General features: G+C 39.7%; 1 protein-coding gene across 3 annotated transcripts in view; it reads right to left on the reverse strand.

Moving 5' to 3' along the window:
- Positions 1 to 1,990: 1,990 nt before the first annotated feature.
- birc6 (baculoviral IAP repeat containing 6) overlaps positions 1,991 to 19,118 on the reverse strand; it is a 131,010-nt gene continuing 113,882 nt past the window's right edge. For all 3 annotated transcript variants that reach the window (XM_084948322.1, XM_084948323.1, XM_084948321.1), the window contains exons 69-73: positions 18,830 to 18,991; positions 18,020 to 18,097; positions 14,105 to 14,293; positions 6,163 to 6,297; positions 1,991 to 3,218 (exon numbers count right to left, since the gene is read on the reverse strand). In XM_084948322.1, the coding sequence (XP_084804448.1) occupies positions 3,039 to 3,218; positions 6,163 to 6,297; positions 14,105 to 14,293; positions 18,020 to 18,097; positions 18,830 to 18,991 (744 nt within the window). In that variant the 3' untranslated portion in view covers positions 1,991 to 3,038. The remainder of the gene's footprint in view (positions 3,219 to 6,162; positions 6,298 to 14,104; positions 14,294 to 18,019; positions 18,098 to 18,829; positions 18,992 to 19,118) is intronic.

Consider the following 19,118-nt stretch of genomic DNA (forward strand, 5'->3'; position numbering starts at 1 on the left):
GGGCACTGATGACAGGGCATTTTAACAGTGTTCAGGCTGGCCTGAAGGACACTACTCAGGCTCTGAACATGGCAGCACAAGAACACATCCCAAGCACCAGATCCACAGAGGCAGGAGTCTACCATAGCCAACAGATGTGCAGACTGTGCCCTGGAGACTGCTCAACACATAGTAGCAGCATGTAAGAACCAAGCTGGGCCCATATACAGAGTGTCACAACAGAGTACAGGAAATGTATGTATGTACATGTACATAAATGGTAAATGGACTGGTTCTTAAATAGCACTTTACACAACTTCCTCCATTGGCACAAGCATTTTTTTCTATGCTTGAGTGCTTTCCATTTTTCATTCACACTCCAATAGATGCATTTGGGAGCAACTTGGGGTTACCCAAGAATATTTGACATGTAGACTAGTACCCAGGGATTGTACCACCAACCTTGCAATTAGTAGATGACCTGCTCTACGCCCTACGCTACAGCCACGTTATATACATACATATATACAAACTTTTTTTTCTCCCAGGGATTTTTTCATCACTTTGTACTGTCATTAAAAATAGCATTAACGTGCAACAGTGGAGGTCAAGAAGAGAAAACTGCTTACAGAATTGCTAATAAAGTAAATCAGAAGCCACAGTGATGGCGATTCTACCATACAGCCATACCTGAACAATATGACTTTAATGTAAGAACCAGCAGAAGAAAACTTTATGGTCTGATGCATTTTTGGTCCTAGAATTACTGAGCTGAAACAGAAATTTATGCTTCTCAACATATCAGTGATGGACCGAAGAATATATTAGATAAAACAGCAGCAAATTTTGGAAACATACTTTGCAAGATCTGGAATACTGAAGATGGAAGAGAATAATGATCTTAAACAATAGGTTTCACCTTGATCCTCACATCGTTCAAACGAAACATCACTGAATATCTGTGGAAAGACCTTAGAAGTACAGGCACACAAGGAGCTCCAATTTCTTATCAGCCAGTGCTAGCAAAGTGGATGGACCAAAATCCTCCAAACAGGACCTGAAAGAGTCTCAGAGGTGCTTCAAGAACCATTTGCAAGCTAGTTGCCAAACTTGGTATTATTAATTGTTGAGCACACAGGTGTGTTGCTCAGATAAAATGTAGGCAGTATCAGGTTCTATATCAGGGGTCTTAAACTCCAGTCCTCGAAGGCCGGAGGCCTGAAACTTTTCCATGTGTCCCTGTTGCAACCCATCTAAATACAATTAAGTCATTAGGAAGACTCTATAGAACTTGAGTGCATGCTGAGGTGGCCATTCAGCTATTTGATTCATGTTACAGCAGCTCATGAGTGAACATAGTGCAATAAAGTACTTTTAGAAGTAGATTTTTCCAAACACTTACATTTACTTGAGTGGGGTTAGGGGTTGCCACTTCAGCATGCACTCAAGTTCTATACTCTTGCCAATGACCTAATTTTCCCAGGGGTTGCACCATAGCTTTATAGCACATACAGCAGGGAGTTGTGCACCCCTGGCGTAGGTGCTATTAAGAGCTGGACTTACCCAGATCACCACAGAGCAGTGTCAAAACCAGCCAGTAACATAAGCTACACCCTTGCACGTGCTGCAGTCAGTTCCCCTTTTTTCATTTGATTTTTCAAACTTCTCTCTTCAATGACTTTTCAGTCAAACTTATCAACAAGTCTGCATACCAACCTGTAATTGTTAACTAAATTAGGCAAAGATACCCTAGTAGAGAAGAACTGGAGGTTTCATTTGAAAATTCTTCTCTAAATTCCTGCTTTTTGGATCTCAGCCCAGGTTTTCCTGAGTAAGCTACTCAAATCCCCAAGTTTTCATAAAATGTTCTGAGAATCTCAGTCTCCCTATTCAACATGGTCTCCAGTTGTTTCCCCCCAACACGCTTTCTAAATCAGGCGCTCTTTTCGAGGAAGAGGTGTCCTGGGAAATACAGAGAAAAAAAAAAAAAAAAAGCATTCAGTCAGTCACATACTTTCAAGCTCCATTTAATGTCCTAGCAAAAGGAGAATGTGACTGCCCTAAAGAGTGAGTAAAATAGAAAGTGCATTTTTTGTTCACTGGAGTTCAACATAAAAAAAGATCAAAGCAGTTTCTTTTATGTCAATGGAGCAGAATATTCTTAATTTTGTAGAAATAGCAAAAGAAATCAGTAAAATCAGTTGGGAGCATTTGGTGGTATGGTGTAGATCAAAGGCACATCACAGCTTTGTATCTCACTGGGGATTGTTGCACACGCACAGAAAACACACATACACATGCAAAAGCCTTCAAAGTACATTGCCCCTGTGGCTCTGACGCAGTCTTGCTGTGATCTACAGTCATGTCGATGGAAAGCGGTCATGGAGGAGTTCTGAGAGGCAACAAATGTTTATCCAGAGCATGGTGCTTTTAATTTGGAGCCTGTAAAAGGGATAACATAGCATTTAAGAATGTCCATCTGAACCTTATTCAAGTGGATATGATCCTAGAGAACGCAGACGAGCATGAGCAGAGGGGCTTTTTTAAAAATCTCGGATTGTGTTACCTGTGTGTGCATTTTTTTGTGTTTTTTTAGGATCCTTAAAGACCAGTATATCCTTGGTTACAACTGTTCTTGCTCTAACAGTCCAAAAGAAAAAGAAACGAACATTCAGTAAACATTCTTCTCTTAAGGTAGTTCCCTTATATAATCTGTAATCTTCCTCTGCCGTGTATACATAAACAAGTTTAATAACATACCAATCAGTGGTTATTTCACAATTGGAAAAAGCACAAAATGTTTACACTCCTTTACAGGTAAATAAAAGTTTCTGTCAACTCTTTAATAAAGGCGTAGCATAGATCAGAGTTCCTCTTGTCGCCTTCGCGTCCCCTCGTTCTCTGCTATTCTATTTAGACCTTTACATACAAATATGGACAAAGTGATGGCTCGTGCTCTGAAGCCATCAAGTCTATGAAAGAGGAGGAAGATGATAAGGAAGAGGAGGGTAAGGGCTGGAAATGCTGGAAGGGTAAGGAAGGGGGCAGGTGGGAAGGGCTCATAGCTGGCCCTCACTGCAGTGGCTGTCCTGACTGCCACCGGGCTTTTCTGTGTCCTGACTGGGTAGCTCTTTGAGGATGAGGGCGCTGCTCTTCTCTGTAAACTCATCACCGTCGGGCTCCAGTCCGTCAGGGCAGGGCAGCTTCAGGAGCTCCTCTCTGAGCTGAGCTGTGTGTCTCTGCACAAGAGATGAATCAGTGTTAGAATCCTGGTTATTTCTTTGGCCTTAATTTGTTTTCCTACGTCTCACATGAAGAGTTCAAAGGTGGCTATTGTAACACTTTTGAAACCATTTGGGACAAAATTTAACAGCGAAACAAACCCGAACAACAAATCGTGACATTCATATTTACGTTGAAAGAGGACAATGATGAAAAAATGATACCCGAGTCTTGGTACTGAAAATATTGAGAAGGAGACTTTTCCAATAAACTGCCACTAAAGTTGTACACCAGGGAGGGACCAATGTTCTAATGGGTTTTTGCCATGCTAGTATCTGTGGGGACACAGAAAACTGCAGTACCACTCCTTACGGCATCAGCTGCTCTGTGTTGGTGCTAGTTGGCTAACATGGTAAATATCTGCAAATCAGTATTTTCAAGTGGGCTGAGACTGTGCCTCTCATTGTTAAACATCTGTCTTAGTTTCTGGAAAGGTTAAGTACCACCAGACACTATCAACAGACTCCTTCTCTAACCATCTGGGTGGGCAAACAAACATTTAACCTGCTGAACAGTTTTTAAAAACTATGTTCACATCAGAGTTTTTTGCTGCCATTTTGCTTTCACTTGGAAACAAATAACTCACATCTTTCAACAGACAAATATTTTTGTGTTTAGGGATTGTGTATTCTTGTCATCGTGAAAATGACAAACTCATTACCACCACTGACGGGCCTGAAGTCAGGCCATTATGCTCCAGCTGGCGCACCGGAGCAGCAGACGGCTCAGAATGGGGTTTCGGGAAGCAGATTTCAAGATATTACTATAATTCTGTGGTGGTTATAGCAAAAATACCACAGAGGAAGAACAGCAAATGCAAAAAAACCCAAAAAAAACAAACAAGCAACAGCTTTGCTTGTGTCAATGATGAAGTGGATTGCTCACGCCAAGTAAAAGATAAGCATAATGACCCGTTTATGCTCACTGCTGTCACCACATTACAATTGCTGGTCTGCAGCATGATCTGCTGTCATTTCGACTTGCCGTGGACCTTTTATAACTACCTCTTGTAACTTGTGGCACATAGAGTGAATGGGCTGGGGAGGCAAAAGTGTGATTTGGCTAGTCCTTTCTGTTATTTTAGTGATATATCAAATCGGAGCTCAGAGATTCACAAAATACAGAGTGGGAGATGCTTTGTCTGAGCTATGACACCCAGAACAAGTGTGCAGCAAGTCTGGCTGGAGTGAATCTGATCACCGTGAACTAAGCTCCATGTAGATTTTATAGTTTACATGTCTGCGAGTCAGCTAGGGTCCACTTGGGTCTGACTTACATAAATTTTGTCTTTAGAAATTGAGCAATGGTCTCTGAACCTGCCAGTGTTTCTGTGACCGCAGGGTACTTAAAGCAGACTTCAACTGCCTATATTAATAACAAGTACCCCTGCATTGTGTCACCACCTGTCCGTGACCTCAACAGAGTATAATCCCTGCTTAACAGTCATTATGGCAGAAAACAAGTTGCGAAGGAAAAATAGTAATTGTTACAGCAGTACAGGAAACAGTATTCAACAAAGGAGGAAGCCATAGCAATGGAGAAGGACAAATGAAGACAAAGAAATGTGAAAAAAGGAAACAAAAATGAGTGGAAATGCACAAAAAGCATGATCAATGACTGTAGTAAGGACTTCTATTACTTTCGAATATCTTTTAAAATCTATTTCACTACAAAGAAGCTCTGACTTGTGTCCTCTCTGCAGCAGGGGCTAAGCTATAGAATCAACAAGTACATAAATAATAAGCAGCTCAAAACATATTTGTAACACTGCCGGTAAACAAAGCTTTAACATATAGATGTATCTGTAAATCTAAACAATACATAATGCCAATTCAATATCAGTCAGTTTTCAGATAACAGTGTATTAGTGTTGCTGTAACCTCTTTCTTTTCTTGCTATACTACAAAATAAAGGCAGAAAATGAAGCAAAGCTGTCATTTTCAGCCATGGAAGCTTCTTATTAAATAGAGCTCATTGTTATTTAGAGAAAGGACTTGTTATGTGCAGCCTCAGTTTGCAGGTGGGGGTTACAGTGTTACTTTGTGTGTGTTAGAAGCTCCTGTTTGTCTCAAAAGGAAGTCAGGTGGGGACAGGAATTAGGCCGGCCGAGTCCCTATCCCCTGCAGGTAGCTCACTGCTTATTAGTACGACATGCAGGAGCGCGCTTACATGCACCGCTGCTGGCTAGCTAACTCTGTAAAGCTTCATATCTGAAACACAAGGCCTGGCATCATCCAACAGAGTGTGAAGTCAGTGTACAACAGCAAAAAAGTGGTCAAAAAAAATCTGTAACCAGGATGTTTGTCAGTCTCTTATTATATCAGGATTCTCCTTCTGAATGTAATGTCACAAAATCATACTGTTCCTTGATCGACCCTAGATTTCAGGGGAGCGCAAAAGGAAGTGTATATATGTGGTGGATATATCGTCATCATGATGTACGGAGAAACTCAAGCATACAATTGAAGTGAAAGTGAAGATCTTTATCATTTTAAACATTTTGAGGTTTGGGTGTTTATTAGTAGCAATTTCCTCGCTGACATCATTACTGTTCTGCTGGAGCAAATGCTGAATTATCATGTTCTGATAGGTCACTTGCCAAAGTTTGCAGTGTTAAAAGGTGAACTAAACCAAAGTGGATGACGCTAAATTCAGTAACTGACAGCAAAATTAAACAAATATTGTATTAAACGTCAACACACTTCAGGATTCACATAAAAAGAGCTGGCCATCCACAAATTAAAGAGCTGCTGCTCTTCCACTAGTCTGCATATCCAAGCGCCCTTGGGACACTTAAAGGCATGGAATAAAGTCTTGCATGGATGGATTATAGTAGAAACGATAGATGTTTTGAGTACCCAAAGTAGAAAAGAACTATGTAAGTACTGGCAATATCTTTACCTTTAAAGCAGCAGCATGATGGGACATGGTGCGGCCGACCCTCTTGTCGCTGCTGTACTGCTGGATGTCAGCGATCCACTCCTCACACTGAGACATGATCTCTGTTCTCTTCAGGTAGAAGTGTTTATGGATCACCTGCAAACACACAACAACACCATTTATTCAAGAGAGAATAAACTTTATTATGAAACTGTGGCGGGGCGTGGTTTACGATGCTGCTGCAGGTGCGACTGACTCACCTGCGCGGCATCTGCAATCACGCCTCGCTGGCTTAAGTTTGGAGTTTTGGTGAATGTGGTCGATGTTATGTTGAGCGGGCAGCGGGAGAGCTGCAGCTCTGTGTGTGTGTACAGCGACCAGTGAAATAAAAACGATCAAAACATCACTGGGTCTGCCGTGTATGTTTACAGAAACATTAAAAACATTTAGCACATTAAGAAATAAAAAACAAACAAACAGGACTCCAACCTACTAATAGCTACCAATTCTATCTTAATATTCCATAATATTAAATATAATTATTTAATTAAGACCGCTGTAACAGAGAAAGTTTTATAATAAATTGCTAGAAAAGATGGCTTGTGTAAATCAATTGATGATTGCAACAGATGGCTAAAAATTGCAGATAAAAGGAAAACCATGTTAGGTTCTAACACATAACTGAAACAACGGATTCCTCCACAAATGAGGCACACTCTAGTCTCAAGAGTCAGGCTGATATTATTTGTGCAACACTACTTGATGTCAGCCATCTACACCCAAGTCTCTTGCTTCCCTGCCCCTACAGTCAACTTCCTAGCAACAGTCGCCATGGCTGTGCTATCAGTATGCAGGGAGTGTGGTGCTAGATGTGTCTGTAGCTGCTATTTGTTGCTATTGGAGGGAGGGGATGAGTTATCATGGTGGCTGCTGATTTGCTGTTTATTAGAGACAAAAAGCAGAACAGGCAGCAAAGGGGGTTTAGGGAATGCTTTAATCCATCTTTTCTTTCTACAACTCCCTCCTCTCTCTCCATCTCAATTCCATCTTTTCCACTCAAATGTTCACCACCCTTGCAGCCATTTGATTTTTAGTATTTGAACACTGCCACTGATCATAGTGTGGCAGGACTCTGTATAGATACCATTTTGACTGTTGGGGACTGCAGTAATTTGACAAAGGCTCACTTAGGAAATATTTAAACACAACTAACAAGAAATGTACATAGGAAGTAGTCAAACATTCCCAGGTCATTTCTTGGAAAAATTCTGTCTCTGTGAAACTGTTCCAGTTTGAAGACTGGTTGGAACCGGAAGGGATACTATCATTTCAAATGCTGTTTAAAAAAAAAAAAAAAAGAAGTGGTATAACTAAAGTATTTCTTCTCTTATCTATTTTAGGCAAACCAAATACCAAATATCAAGAATAATGTTGGAAAATGTATATATTCCATATAGATAAAATCTCTATATAGATAAAATTTCTAATAGTTTTCTAATCAAGTACTTTCTAATAGTACTTCACCCTATTTTTGATGCAGATAATGTACTTTGCCATAATTTAGTGATTCTTTTTAAAATTGTAAAATGTAAATTTAACATATGCTGTAATATTATACATCTACACAAGCATACTTCACAGGCATTCTCTTTGTCCTCAACAGACACACATCAATGTTTTAACATCCAACCCCATGTTAACTACACCTGACAACCTGCTGCTCCATAATTCAAGCATGTACTCTATAAATAGTAAGTCACAACACTGGACTCTCAAACATTCTTGTACCAAAAATCAAATATTACCTATGCCATTAGAACTTTTACATTTACACAGCTCAACAAAATTGGTGGTAGGAGAGTGACGACAGTACTACCTCCAAAACCACAATATGCAGATTTTTACTGGTTTACTGGTTATGTGGTGAATGAGATGCTATCAATATGAACTCCATGCAAATAAACACTGCACAAGCTTTAAATATTCAAGACATTTGTAGATGGGAGATTATAGTTTTCTCACAAGGTCACAAAAAAACATTTCCAATTGAATATGTTCAAATGATTCTTACTTTCATATGGAATGCAGCCGTCTCACCCAGTGTTCACTGTCTTTATTGGCTAACTGACTAAAATGTCCAGAGTATGAGCTACTGTGATTCAGCCCCATGATAAGAAATATAATGTTCTTGGTAGAAGAAACCCTAAATTAATAGATTGTGGTGTCTCAGTCACTGATACTGGCAGCACAAACAACATTTTTTGGTAAGATAAGTATACTATTAGTACAAATACACCAACTGCTGGCAAGGAGGTCTACAGCAAGCAGGCAACTTTCTCAAATAACCAAATCAATTGTTTCCATAAAATCAAATGTAGAGAGAATTTTTCAGAGACCCTGGCTCAAGCAGTATTTGATTGACATGCTGAGCTCATATGGTAATCGCAGCTTTAGAAGACATTTTCTGTGATGAGGAGGCAGCAGTGTTCAAAACAAGGCCAAGATGATTGATACATGCAAGAAGCTGATGACAGGGCTGGAGAATAGTGGAGCTGTTTCTAGCTTAGTCAGAACAGCAAACGTGGATATGTAGCAATATGTAGGCTTCTGATGAATCTGTAGGCCAAACACCACAACACTTCACATGCATGTGAAATACTGCTACTATTTAGACAAAAATAATGCAACAAGGAAGGTTTCCAGTAATTATATCTGTGCTCAACCATGAAGACAGTTGATTGTGAGGATTCCTCTCATCCCACTCATCAAAGTGTCACCTTCCTATGTCAGGAATCTAGGTGCTGAAGGTTATCCTGTACGAGAAATGACATGTTGTACTTAGGCAAGTTAGAGACGTGACAGAATCTGTCTCAAGACAGATCAGCTGAGCTGCAGCTGAGACCACCGTGTCAGAATACACTACTGCATCTTCAGCACCAAAGAGGAGTTTTACAAGGTCGCTCGTCAATGACTGACACGAGTCTCGCTCTTCAATTCAGATATGGTTGTCCTCTTTTCACATAAATGGACTCGACTCCCTGCTCAAATGAGCATTCCTCCCTGTTCAGAATGTGCACATCATCACTGAAACAATGGCCTGTAAGGTGTAAACAGATTATGGAACGCTTGCGTGGTGAGGTAGCTCATCTGAGTTATGCCACCTGCTTAGCCAGAGGTTGTTTGGTTCCTGCATGTTTAATTCACTATATTACTTTGTGCTGGAGCACCAGATCCTTGGGTTGGACTAAAGTTTGGTGATGTGTGCTTTAGGGTTTAAAAGCCACAGAGATGTGTTTTGAGGAGAAAAAAAAAGACATCCCAATATTCCTGACACATAAGGGATTGCTAATAGTCTTGGCTTAGGCAGTGGTTGTCGTTCTCCTGTCCTGGATTGCCTGGATTATTTTTAGGTATCGTCATAGCTGTGACAAAGGTGGAATAACAACCTTTACTCGGGGCTTTTTTGATAAGATATTCTTCTGTTACCCTGGGGATAGTGTTAACTCTGTGTTGTAGCATTCTGATAAATCCCAGTTTGTGCTTCAATGCATGAGAGTCAAACCTCCAGTCAACCAGCTGGAACACTCTGTGTTAATGTCTGCCTCAGCTGAGGACATGAAGGTGCTAAAAGGCCAGTGGTGAGAAAAGCACATGGGAATACCTCACCAAGCTTCATTAAATTTCCTTGCGCCTAACGTGTGTTATTGCTCAGCCGGGTGGCATTGTCAAGTCCTACTTATGTCTCCTCAATATCTTTTGCTCCAATACTCCATTTCACCTACTAGATGTCACAGATCCATTTTTTACATTTAATTTGAGCATTTACTTCTGTATAAAGGCCAGAGGGGTTTCTACTGTTTCGCCTTTAAATGTCACTAGAATACAAGCAACACTGATTGTGGATACATGCCAATTATGTCCTGCAACATAATTTCCTGAGTTCCTGGGACTCTGCGAAGAACATGGAGAGGAAAGGCAGTTGGTCATAGTGATATACCTGTGCAGGAATGAAGAGGTCTAGGAACAAAAGGCAGAAGATTTTTTAAACCATACTGTTTAACAATTTTGGAGATTGAGAAGATACCTGCGGAATGGAGAAGAAGTATGATGATGCTGACTTTCAAGAATGAGGGTGATGTGCAGAGTTGTAGTAACTAGAATGATAAAATTGATGAGCCATACCAAGAAGGTATGGGAAAGAGTTGGTGAAGCTAGGTTGAGAAGATAAGTAACAAATGGTGAGCAAAAGTATGGCTTCATGCAGAGAACACGTTAAACATGGTATTTGAGAGTTTTGATGGAGAAGTACAGAGAAGGTGGAAGTAAACAGAATGTCAGAAGGAGTTGCACTGGGTCTGTGGAAAGAATGCCAAGAGAGGAACTTGGGGATTACATCAGAGATGGGTCTCCTCTTGTTTGCAGTGATGATAAATGAGGTCTGCCTGAGCAGAGTCTCTGTGGACAATTATGTTTGCAGATGACATTGTGATCTGTAGTGGACATAGGGAACAAGTGCAAGAGACCCTAGAGAGGAATGAAAGTCAGCAGAAACACAACAGAATACACTGTGAACAAGTGTCAGGTCTGTGAAGGTTCTCAGTCATCCAGGTCATCGTAGTCAAAGGAGCTTGCAAAGAAAAGCTTCTGGACTTCTTTAAGTTGCTTGAAGACGTTTCACCTCTCATCCGAGAAGCTTCTTCAGTTCTAAGGTCAAATGGTGGGGAGTCCCAGATTTCATCCCAGATGTCAGGGGTGATTTGTGACAGGAGGACAGACTGTAGTGAGACCTACATGGTCTATGGCTTAGAAACCGTGGCACTAACAAAAAGACAGGAGGCCAAGCTGGAGGTGGCAGAAGTGAAGAGCCTAAGATTTCCATCTGGAGTGACCAGGATGTACAAGATTAAAGATGAGCATATCAGAGGCATATCAGGTTGAGTGTGTTGGAGACAAAGCCAAGGGTGAGATTATAGTGATGGTTTGGACATGTATAGACGAGAGACAGTGGATATACTGGACAAAGGATGTAGAGGACAGAGCTGCCAGCAGGAAGAAAAGAGGAATGTATGGATTATTGTGTTGTAGGAGGACATTCAGAGGGTTGATGTGGCAGAGGATGTTGTCAGGGATAAAAATAAATAAATAAACATAACAAAAAAAACATCATTGATTTTATACAGTACAGTTTTCTAAAACCAAGCTCTACTTATAAATGTAAAATCAGGCATGTTACTCACTATGATGGTTTAAGTCAAATCTTTGGGCATGTTTGCTGGATGACTGTGTGCATAAGCATTTCCATAGTCATAAGTGTTACTTTATGTGAGTACAAGGTATTTTCTGTCATTTCTGGCCATTTGATAAAAAAAGATGAGTACTGGGTACTGGTACAGCTCACCCAGTTGAGAAGACGGCTCATTTACTAACATGCCGGTGAAGAGTCCCACGCTGGTCTTTTTGGCATGTCTTCTACTCTCTTTCCTGTGCACTCTCAAACTGAAACATGTTTTTCTTGTAGCAGATGTATTCTATGGTAATGTTACTCAAATTGGGGTTGAACAACTTTTTTTAAATTAAAATTTCAATATGACAAAGAGCTTTGTAAACCTGCACTGAGTCTATTAACAATGTGAAACTTCAAACCAGGGTGATGCTGACTCCACCAGATATGATGACACATGATGCCACAGGTAATTAACATTAATTTAGCAAATTAGTCAAACCAATCAGTGGTGGTTGTTATGCCTACTGCATACTGATTAGTGGTGTAATATTCATCTAGAGGGTCTGCCAGATTAAGCCATTACAATCCAAATAACCTTAAGTGGTAGGATGGTAATAAAACCCTCCAACACTAAGCTCGTACTTAAAACCTACACTCTGAAGATGGAACACATCTTTTATGGAAGAAACATAAGGAATAAACTACTTGGTTAGAAAGCTTTAGCTCATGCATGTTGTTAAGAAATGCCTGAAAATCTTTTTTTTTTATGGTTATAAATTCTAATGATAAAAGAAGAAGAAAGAACAACGTCAAAAGAATATTAGGCAATTGGAAGCATATTGGAAACACCTGAATGAAAATGACAAGGAACATATGATGGATACAATCTCAATAGATCCAACTGATGGCAGTATAAATTATTTGAGATGTTGAATTTGAAGATTGTATTTCTGCCAGAGAAATGGCTAGCGTGTCCCAAAGCTTGCCATTTCTATACAATTTTTTTGGCACCTGGCAAGTGTGACTTCACACACAGTGACACTCTTGACAGAGCAGAGGGCACCAGGGATGGATGGAATTGGTTTACTGTGTGGTATGTAATTTTTGTATGATGCATTAACAGGCAGAATGTGTGATTTCTCAACTCATACTGCTCAGGTTAATGGAACCGCCAAACGATGAATAAACACCAAGCCTCTGGTCTGTCCAATGATGTCCAATTATCCTGAACATTTACCAAAGGAGAGAAATGCATCTTTAAAGCTGAAAGCTCATTGCTAGCTTTAATCATTCTTACTAGAAGGGCATTCAGAGGATGTCCTTTTAACATCAACAACAAAATGTAATGTGTTCTCTCTTCATCATGCTCTGCCCCTCTAAACCATTTAGTGAAATTGGTCCAGGTATTTTTTTAAATACAAATTCAACTGGAGACAATTTGGTTTTTACTCGAATGAAGAAATTCTGAATATGTTTAATGCATGTTTTGTATGAACTTCCAACTTGAATATTCAGGTCAGGGACATTTCTAACAGTTTTCATTCTTTATAAAGCAGAAAAAAAGCACAAACATCATTTCTGAATTTCTTTTATTTCTTCTCCTGAGACGGGAAAATAAAACAGGATTCCAATCCTAACATTCTGAACAGATTGTTCATTATCAGTATCGTTATGTCCATCCCATTCATGACTAACATTTACTCCACATTTCCTCAAGCAAGAAAATTTTATGTTAGTAAAGTATAAGGTAAAATGTGTGGTCGCCTGCCATATATTTATTTAGATTTGTTCCATTTAGTCTGTTTTTCTCATGTAGTGTCATCATGATGATGGGATTTTTTTCCTTTTCTCCCTCTGTTCATTTCTCCCTTTCTCATTTTCATCTCTAAAGCACTCCTCTTCCTTCATTTTGCTTTCCTGACATTTCTGAATGAGCCTGCTTTGGATGAGCAGGTTGAAAGATTGTTATCTTCGCCTGCACTATCCGTCTCACCACAGGCCATTTAAAAACATCGCAAGGAAATCAAAAAGGGGAGAGAGGGGGGAGGAGAGGCAGGCCCACCTCCAGATGCTGCGATCCACCAAGAAATTCTTGTGAAAGGAATTTATTTACTTATTTGTTTTTAAATGGCTCTTGGGGAAGAGAGGTGGGTTTTGTTTTCGGTTTTCAAATGTGATGCTGAGAGGCATGTAACCAATCTACTACGAGGATGAATCATCCAAAATGTTGTATTGACTACGGAAGTATAAAGGAAAAATAAGATTTAGTATAAAAATACATAATAAATAGAAGCACGAGATCAAAAAGTAAATTAAGCTGTCTGGGTTAAAGTAGTTGCTCAGTACCTTGATGTGAATACCAGGGTTAATACTCAAACTGAGTCCAAGTCCACAAATGTTAAGGGGCCTGGATCTGGGGAGAAATCTTTGGATCTGGTGTCAGCCAGCAGTTTTCACGTTATTCAATATTAGCGGCTAGAACTGGGTTCAGGTTAGAGTTAGGTTTTGAGAATTAGTTGTGATTTTTAGCTTGGTGTTAAAAACAAGAAAATATGACAACTGATCATCCAAACAACATCAAAGTCGACACTCACCTGGGTCCAGTGTTGGTGTTGTTTTCCACCAGAAGGATTTTTTTTGAGAAAACAAAAAAAAACAAAAAACAAAAAAAAAAAACAAAAACAAAAAAAAAAAGCAAATTGAAGAACAAGGTTTAAGTCTAAAAACAATGGTCCCTACCTCTTTAAAGCATGGAGAGGGGTTGCGCATTTGCTCCAGCATGGCCCACTTGACAGTGGCCTGTCGGATGTTGCCGTCGTATTCCCGAGAGCTCTGGGTGCCACTGGGAGTTCCTCTAGATCGTTCATACCCTGGCTCATTGAAGTAAGGCTCAGCCACCAGGATAAGGGACTGCACTGACACTAGCACCTGGTTTGCAAATTAAAGGAAATATGGGAAAAAAATGGAAAATGTGATTCAGGATTTCAATTGCAGGCATTATTATCATCATTATTATTATTATTATTATCATTATAATTTTTATTATTATTATTATTTTATTATTATTATTAATAATAATAATAATAACAAATAATAACAATAATAATAGCTTAGTGCAGCTTCCAGATAAGCTAGGAAGAAAAAAACAAAACAGAAACACATTTTAAGATTTACAACCAAGTTAGGTATAATCCTGATACACTGACAAAATGAGCCTGAAATCCCCTCAGTGTCCTCAACATATGAATTGATCTTGGCAATGGTGGACACTTAAGAGTCTGACAAAAGCAAGGGATGTTTTGGCCCCATAAAAATACAGCCTTCAATATATCTTTATTAACAGCTCCATTAATGCCTCGGCCTGTCTCAAGGAGACTAAGGACGTCTTCCTGCATTGCTCTGTCTGTTCCAAGCCACTACATAACTAACAATGACGATGTTGTGATTGGAGACCTGCCTGCTGGCCTGAGCCACTGTGGAGCTGGATGAACTTGAAAATGCTCCATCAAGTTGATACCAATGACCTTCAATTGATACAGTCTGCTCCTCTTAAACTGGGCTGCCTAATTTCAGAGCCAAAATCCACTCCAGATGATGACCACTTTATTCTAGCCAACTCTGGTCTCCTTTTCAACATATTTTCCAATATTGATCACACATTATAGTCAAAAGACATCATCGATTCATTCTCTTCCACTTATCTTTGTCTCAGTCAAATAATGATCTGAGGGATGTGTTAACATGTCATGTTTAGGGACATATGTATTTATCCATAGACAATGTAGCAGACTGAATTTAACACGAGAAATTAGCAAATTTATCTAGGAACGGAGTAAGATAATTATTTGGTAAGATATCTTGAAATAAACAAAATCTAGGTTTCAGCAAAGTCCAGACAACTGTACTGAGCTATATCTATATATATATACACACACATACACCGTAATAAAATGGGAATGGTTGGTGATATTAAAGTCCTGTTTGTGGCACATTAGTATATGTGAGGGGGCAAACTCCTCAAGATGGGTGGTGACCATGGTGGCCATTTAGAAGTCGGCCATCTTGGATACAACTTTTGTTTTTTTCAATAGGAAGAGGGCCATGTGACACATCAAACTTATTGGTAATGTCACAAGAAAAACAATGGTGTGCTTGGTTTCAACGTAACTTTATTCTTTCATGAGTTATTTACAAGTTTCTCTTTGTTCACAGCCATTGACATGTCGAAGAGGTTAACACGTGAGGAGCGGATCGAAATCGTGTTGATATCTGGTGAACGCAGTAACCGGGTCATTGCAGCAGATTTCAATGCAAGACACCCTTCGAGACCACCCATCTCCCATGCTACAGTTAGCAAACTGCTTGCTAAGTTTCATGAAACTGGTTCAGTGTTGGATTTGCCAAAATGTGGACGCAAGAAAACTGTCACTAATGAAGAAACATCAGTGGCTGTCCTAGCTTCATTCAGCAAGAGCCCACAGCGTAGCACTCGCCGCATGTCACTGGAGAATGGCATTAGTCGAACATCCCTTCGGCGGATATTAGCTACTCACAAATGGCACCCTCACAAACTCCAGCTACAGCAGCATCTCAACGAGGATGACCCAGATCGGCGCACAGAATTTGCAGAATGGGCAAAACAAAAATTGGAACAGGACCCTCAGTTCACGCAGAAGATTTTGTTCAGTGATGAGGCAAACTTTTATGTGAATGGTGAAGTTAACAAACAAAACCACCGCTATTGGTGGTCTGACACTAACCCACATTGGATGGATCCCTCCAAGACTGTTGGAACAACAAAAGTTATGGTTTGGTGTGGTATATGGGGTACAACGATAGTGGGTCCATTCTTCATCAATGGAAACCTCAAGGCCACTGGATATTTGAAATTGCTACATGATGATGGGTTTCCCTCTTTATGCACTGAAGCTGGCACGTTCCCTGAGTTTTTTAAGCAAGATGCTACACCACCACATTATGGGTGCCAGGTCCGAGCATTCCTAGATGAACAGTTTCCTGGATTGGTCATCGTGGGCCAGTTGAATGGCTCCCAAGGTCTCCCGATCTGACCCCCTTAGACTTTTATCTTTGGGGTCATCTGAAGGCAATTGTCTATGGTGTGAAGATACGAGATGTGCAGCACCTGAAACTACGGATACTGGATGCCTGTGCTGGCATTTCTCCTGCGGCGTTGCTATCAGTGTGTGAAGAGTGGGAGAAGAGGGTTGCATTGACAATCCAACACAATGGGCAGCACACTGAACACATTTTATAAGTGGTCAGAAACGTGTAAATAACTCATGAAAGAATAAAGTTACGTTGAAACCAAGCACACCATTGTTTTTCTTGTGACATTACCAATAAGTTTGATGTGTCACATGGCCCTCTTCCTATTGAAAAAAAAAGGTTGTATCCAAGATGGCCGACTTCTAAATGGCCACCATGGTCACCACCATTCTTGAGGAGTTTGCCCCCTCACATATACTAATGTGCCACAAACAGGACTTTAATATCACCAACCATTCCCATTTTATTACGGTGTATCCATATAAATGGCCCACCCTGTACAATGAGATTCAAGTCCAAATATGTTTTTCCTAAATAGAAATTAATGGTTCCAATTGAGAAATATTAATTTTATAAATTTTGGGACATCGATGGCAAACAATATACAGTTAAAGAAAAGTGAAAAATGTTTAATGATACATCACTAGGAGAGCTAATAATAACTATGCTAGGTTTGAGACTTAAAATAAGTCTTTATGTGGATTACTCATCATTGTATTTTCTTGAATAACAGCTTTAAAACACACTTTGTTTCAATACAGATCCTTTAGGATACAACATTTCTGGGCCAAATCTTGCAAAGGTACCTGGCCTGGGCTACTTGATCATAAATCAACAAAATAGTGTGTGTGTGTGTATTTTCACAGTTTATATGGAGCCCATATATAGTCGTATGTATACATGACCCCCTGTAAAACCCCCTGAGCACATACTTTTTTGTTTTTGTTTCTTGCGGTGATCACACTGTTCTTAGTTGCTAAAGTTCAGCTTGTGGAACACTGCTGCGCTTGTCAATGCCAGTTCTCTCAGAGAGACCAGTAAAAGGGCATTGGATGACACCACTGGCAGGAAAATTTTCAATAATCAGTTTGGTACCATACCATTTTAATTTTCAGATTTATTACTGCTCTATGAACTTGATGCTGAAAGAGGAGTACTGGAAACAGTACTCCTCTTTTAACAGGTTTAACAAAAAGGGGGAAAAAAGAAATAAAATTAAGATTAGAAACATTTCAGATTAAGAGTCTACAAAATCAAGTCTAATGACAGATGGCATCTTGGGCATACATGCCAACTGATTGCAACTTCCAGATGAGTGATGTGTGTAAGCAGGCATAACCCAGAGGCTGAAATGATAGTGGTTTGTGTTTGGTTTATCAACACCCACACAGTCATAAAGAAAAATAATAACAGAACTTTAAAAAGAATCCTTCATGGTAGCTGTCAGAACCCCAGGGCCATTAATACAAGGTTCCTGGGGCTGTAATGAGAGGGGAGTAATAAACTATAGCCTATGACACAAAGACTGAGACAGAAGCCTGCTGATCCATTGATACAGGTGATTGTTATGATGGAAAACCATCTTACCTGTAAAAAGCTTGAGGTCTGTGGGTTCCATTTCTCTTCTGGTCTCCCGTGCCATGTGTTGAGGATACTTAAACAAACCTGATTAATAAAAGACAAACAAAACATTATGTGCCAAAATCCATGTGTATTACCAATGTTAAACATACAATATGTAAGTCCAGTAGATTTTTGTTACCCCTCTCTCAGACTTAATATGGGATGTGGGCAAATTGTCTGATCTATAGAGTGGTTCAGATATTCACTGAAGCTTGTTTCAGTGAAAACACACACACACACACACACACACACACACACACACACACACACACACACACACACACACACACACACACACACACACACACACACACACACAGCAAAGTGCTCAACCATCTAATCAATTATCTGCACAGCTGGTTTCTTTTACTTACAGTACCAAAATTCTGAGAGCAAAAGAGTACTTTTTACTCCTCAGAACTGTAGGTACCATAGGTAGCAAGTAGAGCTGTTAAAAAAATTGATACTCAGATACTAAGTTATTTTTTAAATTACTATCAGATTATACTCATTTGCAACAGTTGTGAGTCTTCACCACCTCTAGTTGACACTCAGTTGAATAAGCACTGCTGCAGACAGGCAGGCACACAGCCCCTCCTCACAGTAACAGTTTAATGTACAAAAAAAATATCACAGCAAACTTGGTGAAGCATCTTAATGACAGAGGAAATTTTATAAACGTTACGTTAGTAAATTATTTGTCAGTGAACTGGTTGGCAGATTTTGCAATTAATACACATTTTAAAAAGATGAAAAAAAAAAAAACACATTTACTTTGCCATCATTGTAGAGGTTTGGGTTAAAGCGCACACTGTGTCCGCCAGTGGTCTCCAGATTGACCAGAGGTGGTGAGTTGGGATAGTCTTGGGGAAAATAAACATCAAATTCGAAACAGCCATTGGCATATGGTGTGTCAGCTGGACCAGTGATGAGAACCTATGAAAACAAACAAAAGGGAAAGCTTAAATACAAACAAAGCTTAGTTATCAGCTTAGTCATTATCAGGCTGAAAGAGGGTTAATTGGAGAAAGGTGAATGTACTGATAACAGTAAATTTAGATTT

Source organism: Perissodus microlepis, chromosome 13, assembly GCF_051167445.1.
Source record: "Perissodus microlepis isolate ML-2025 ecotype Zambia chromosome 13, ASM5116744v1, whole genome shotgun sequence".
In the NCBI taxonomy this organism is placed as follows: Eukaryota; Metazoa; Chordata; class Actinopteri; order Cichliformes; family Cichlidae; genus Perissodus; species Perissodus microlepis.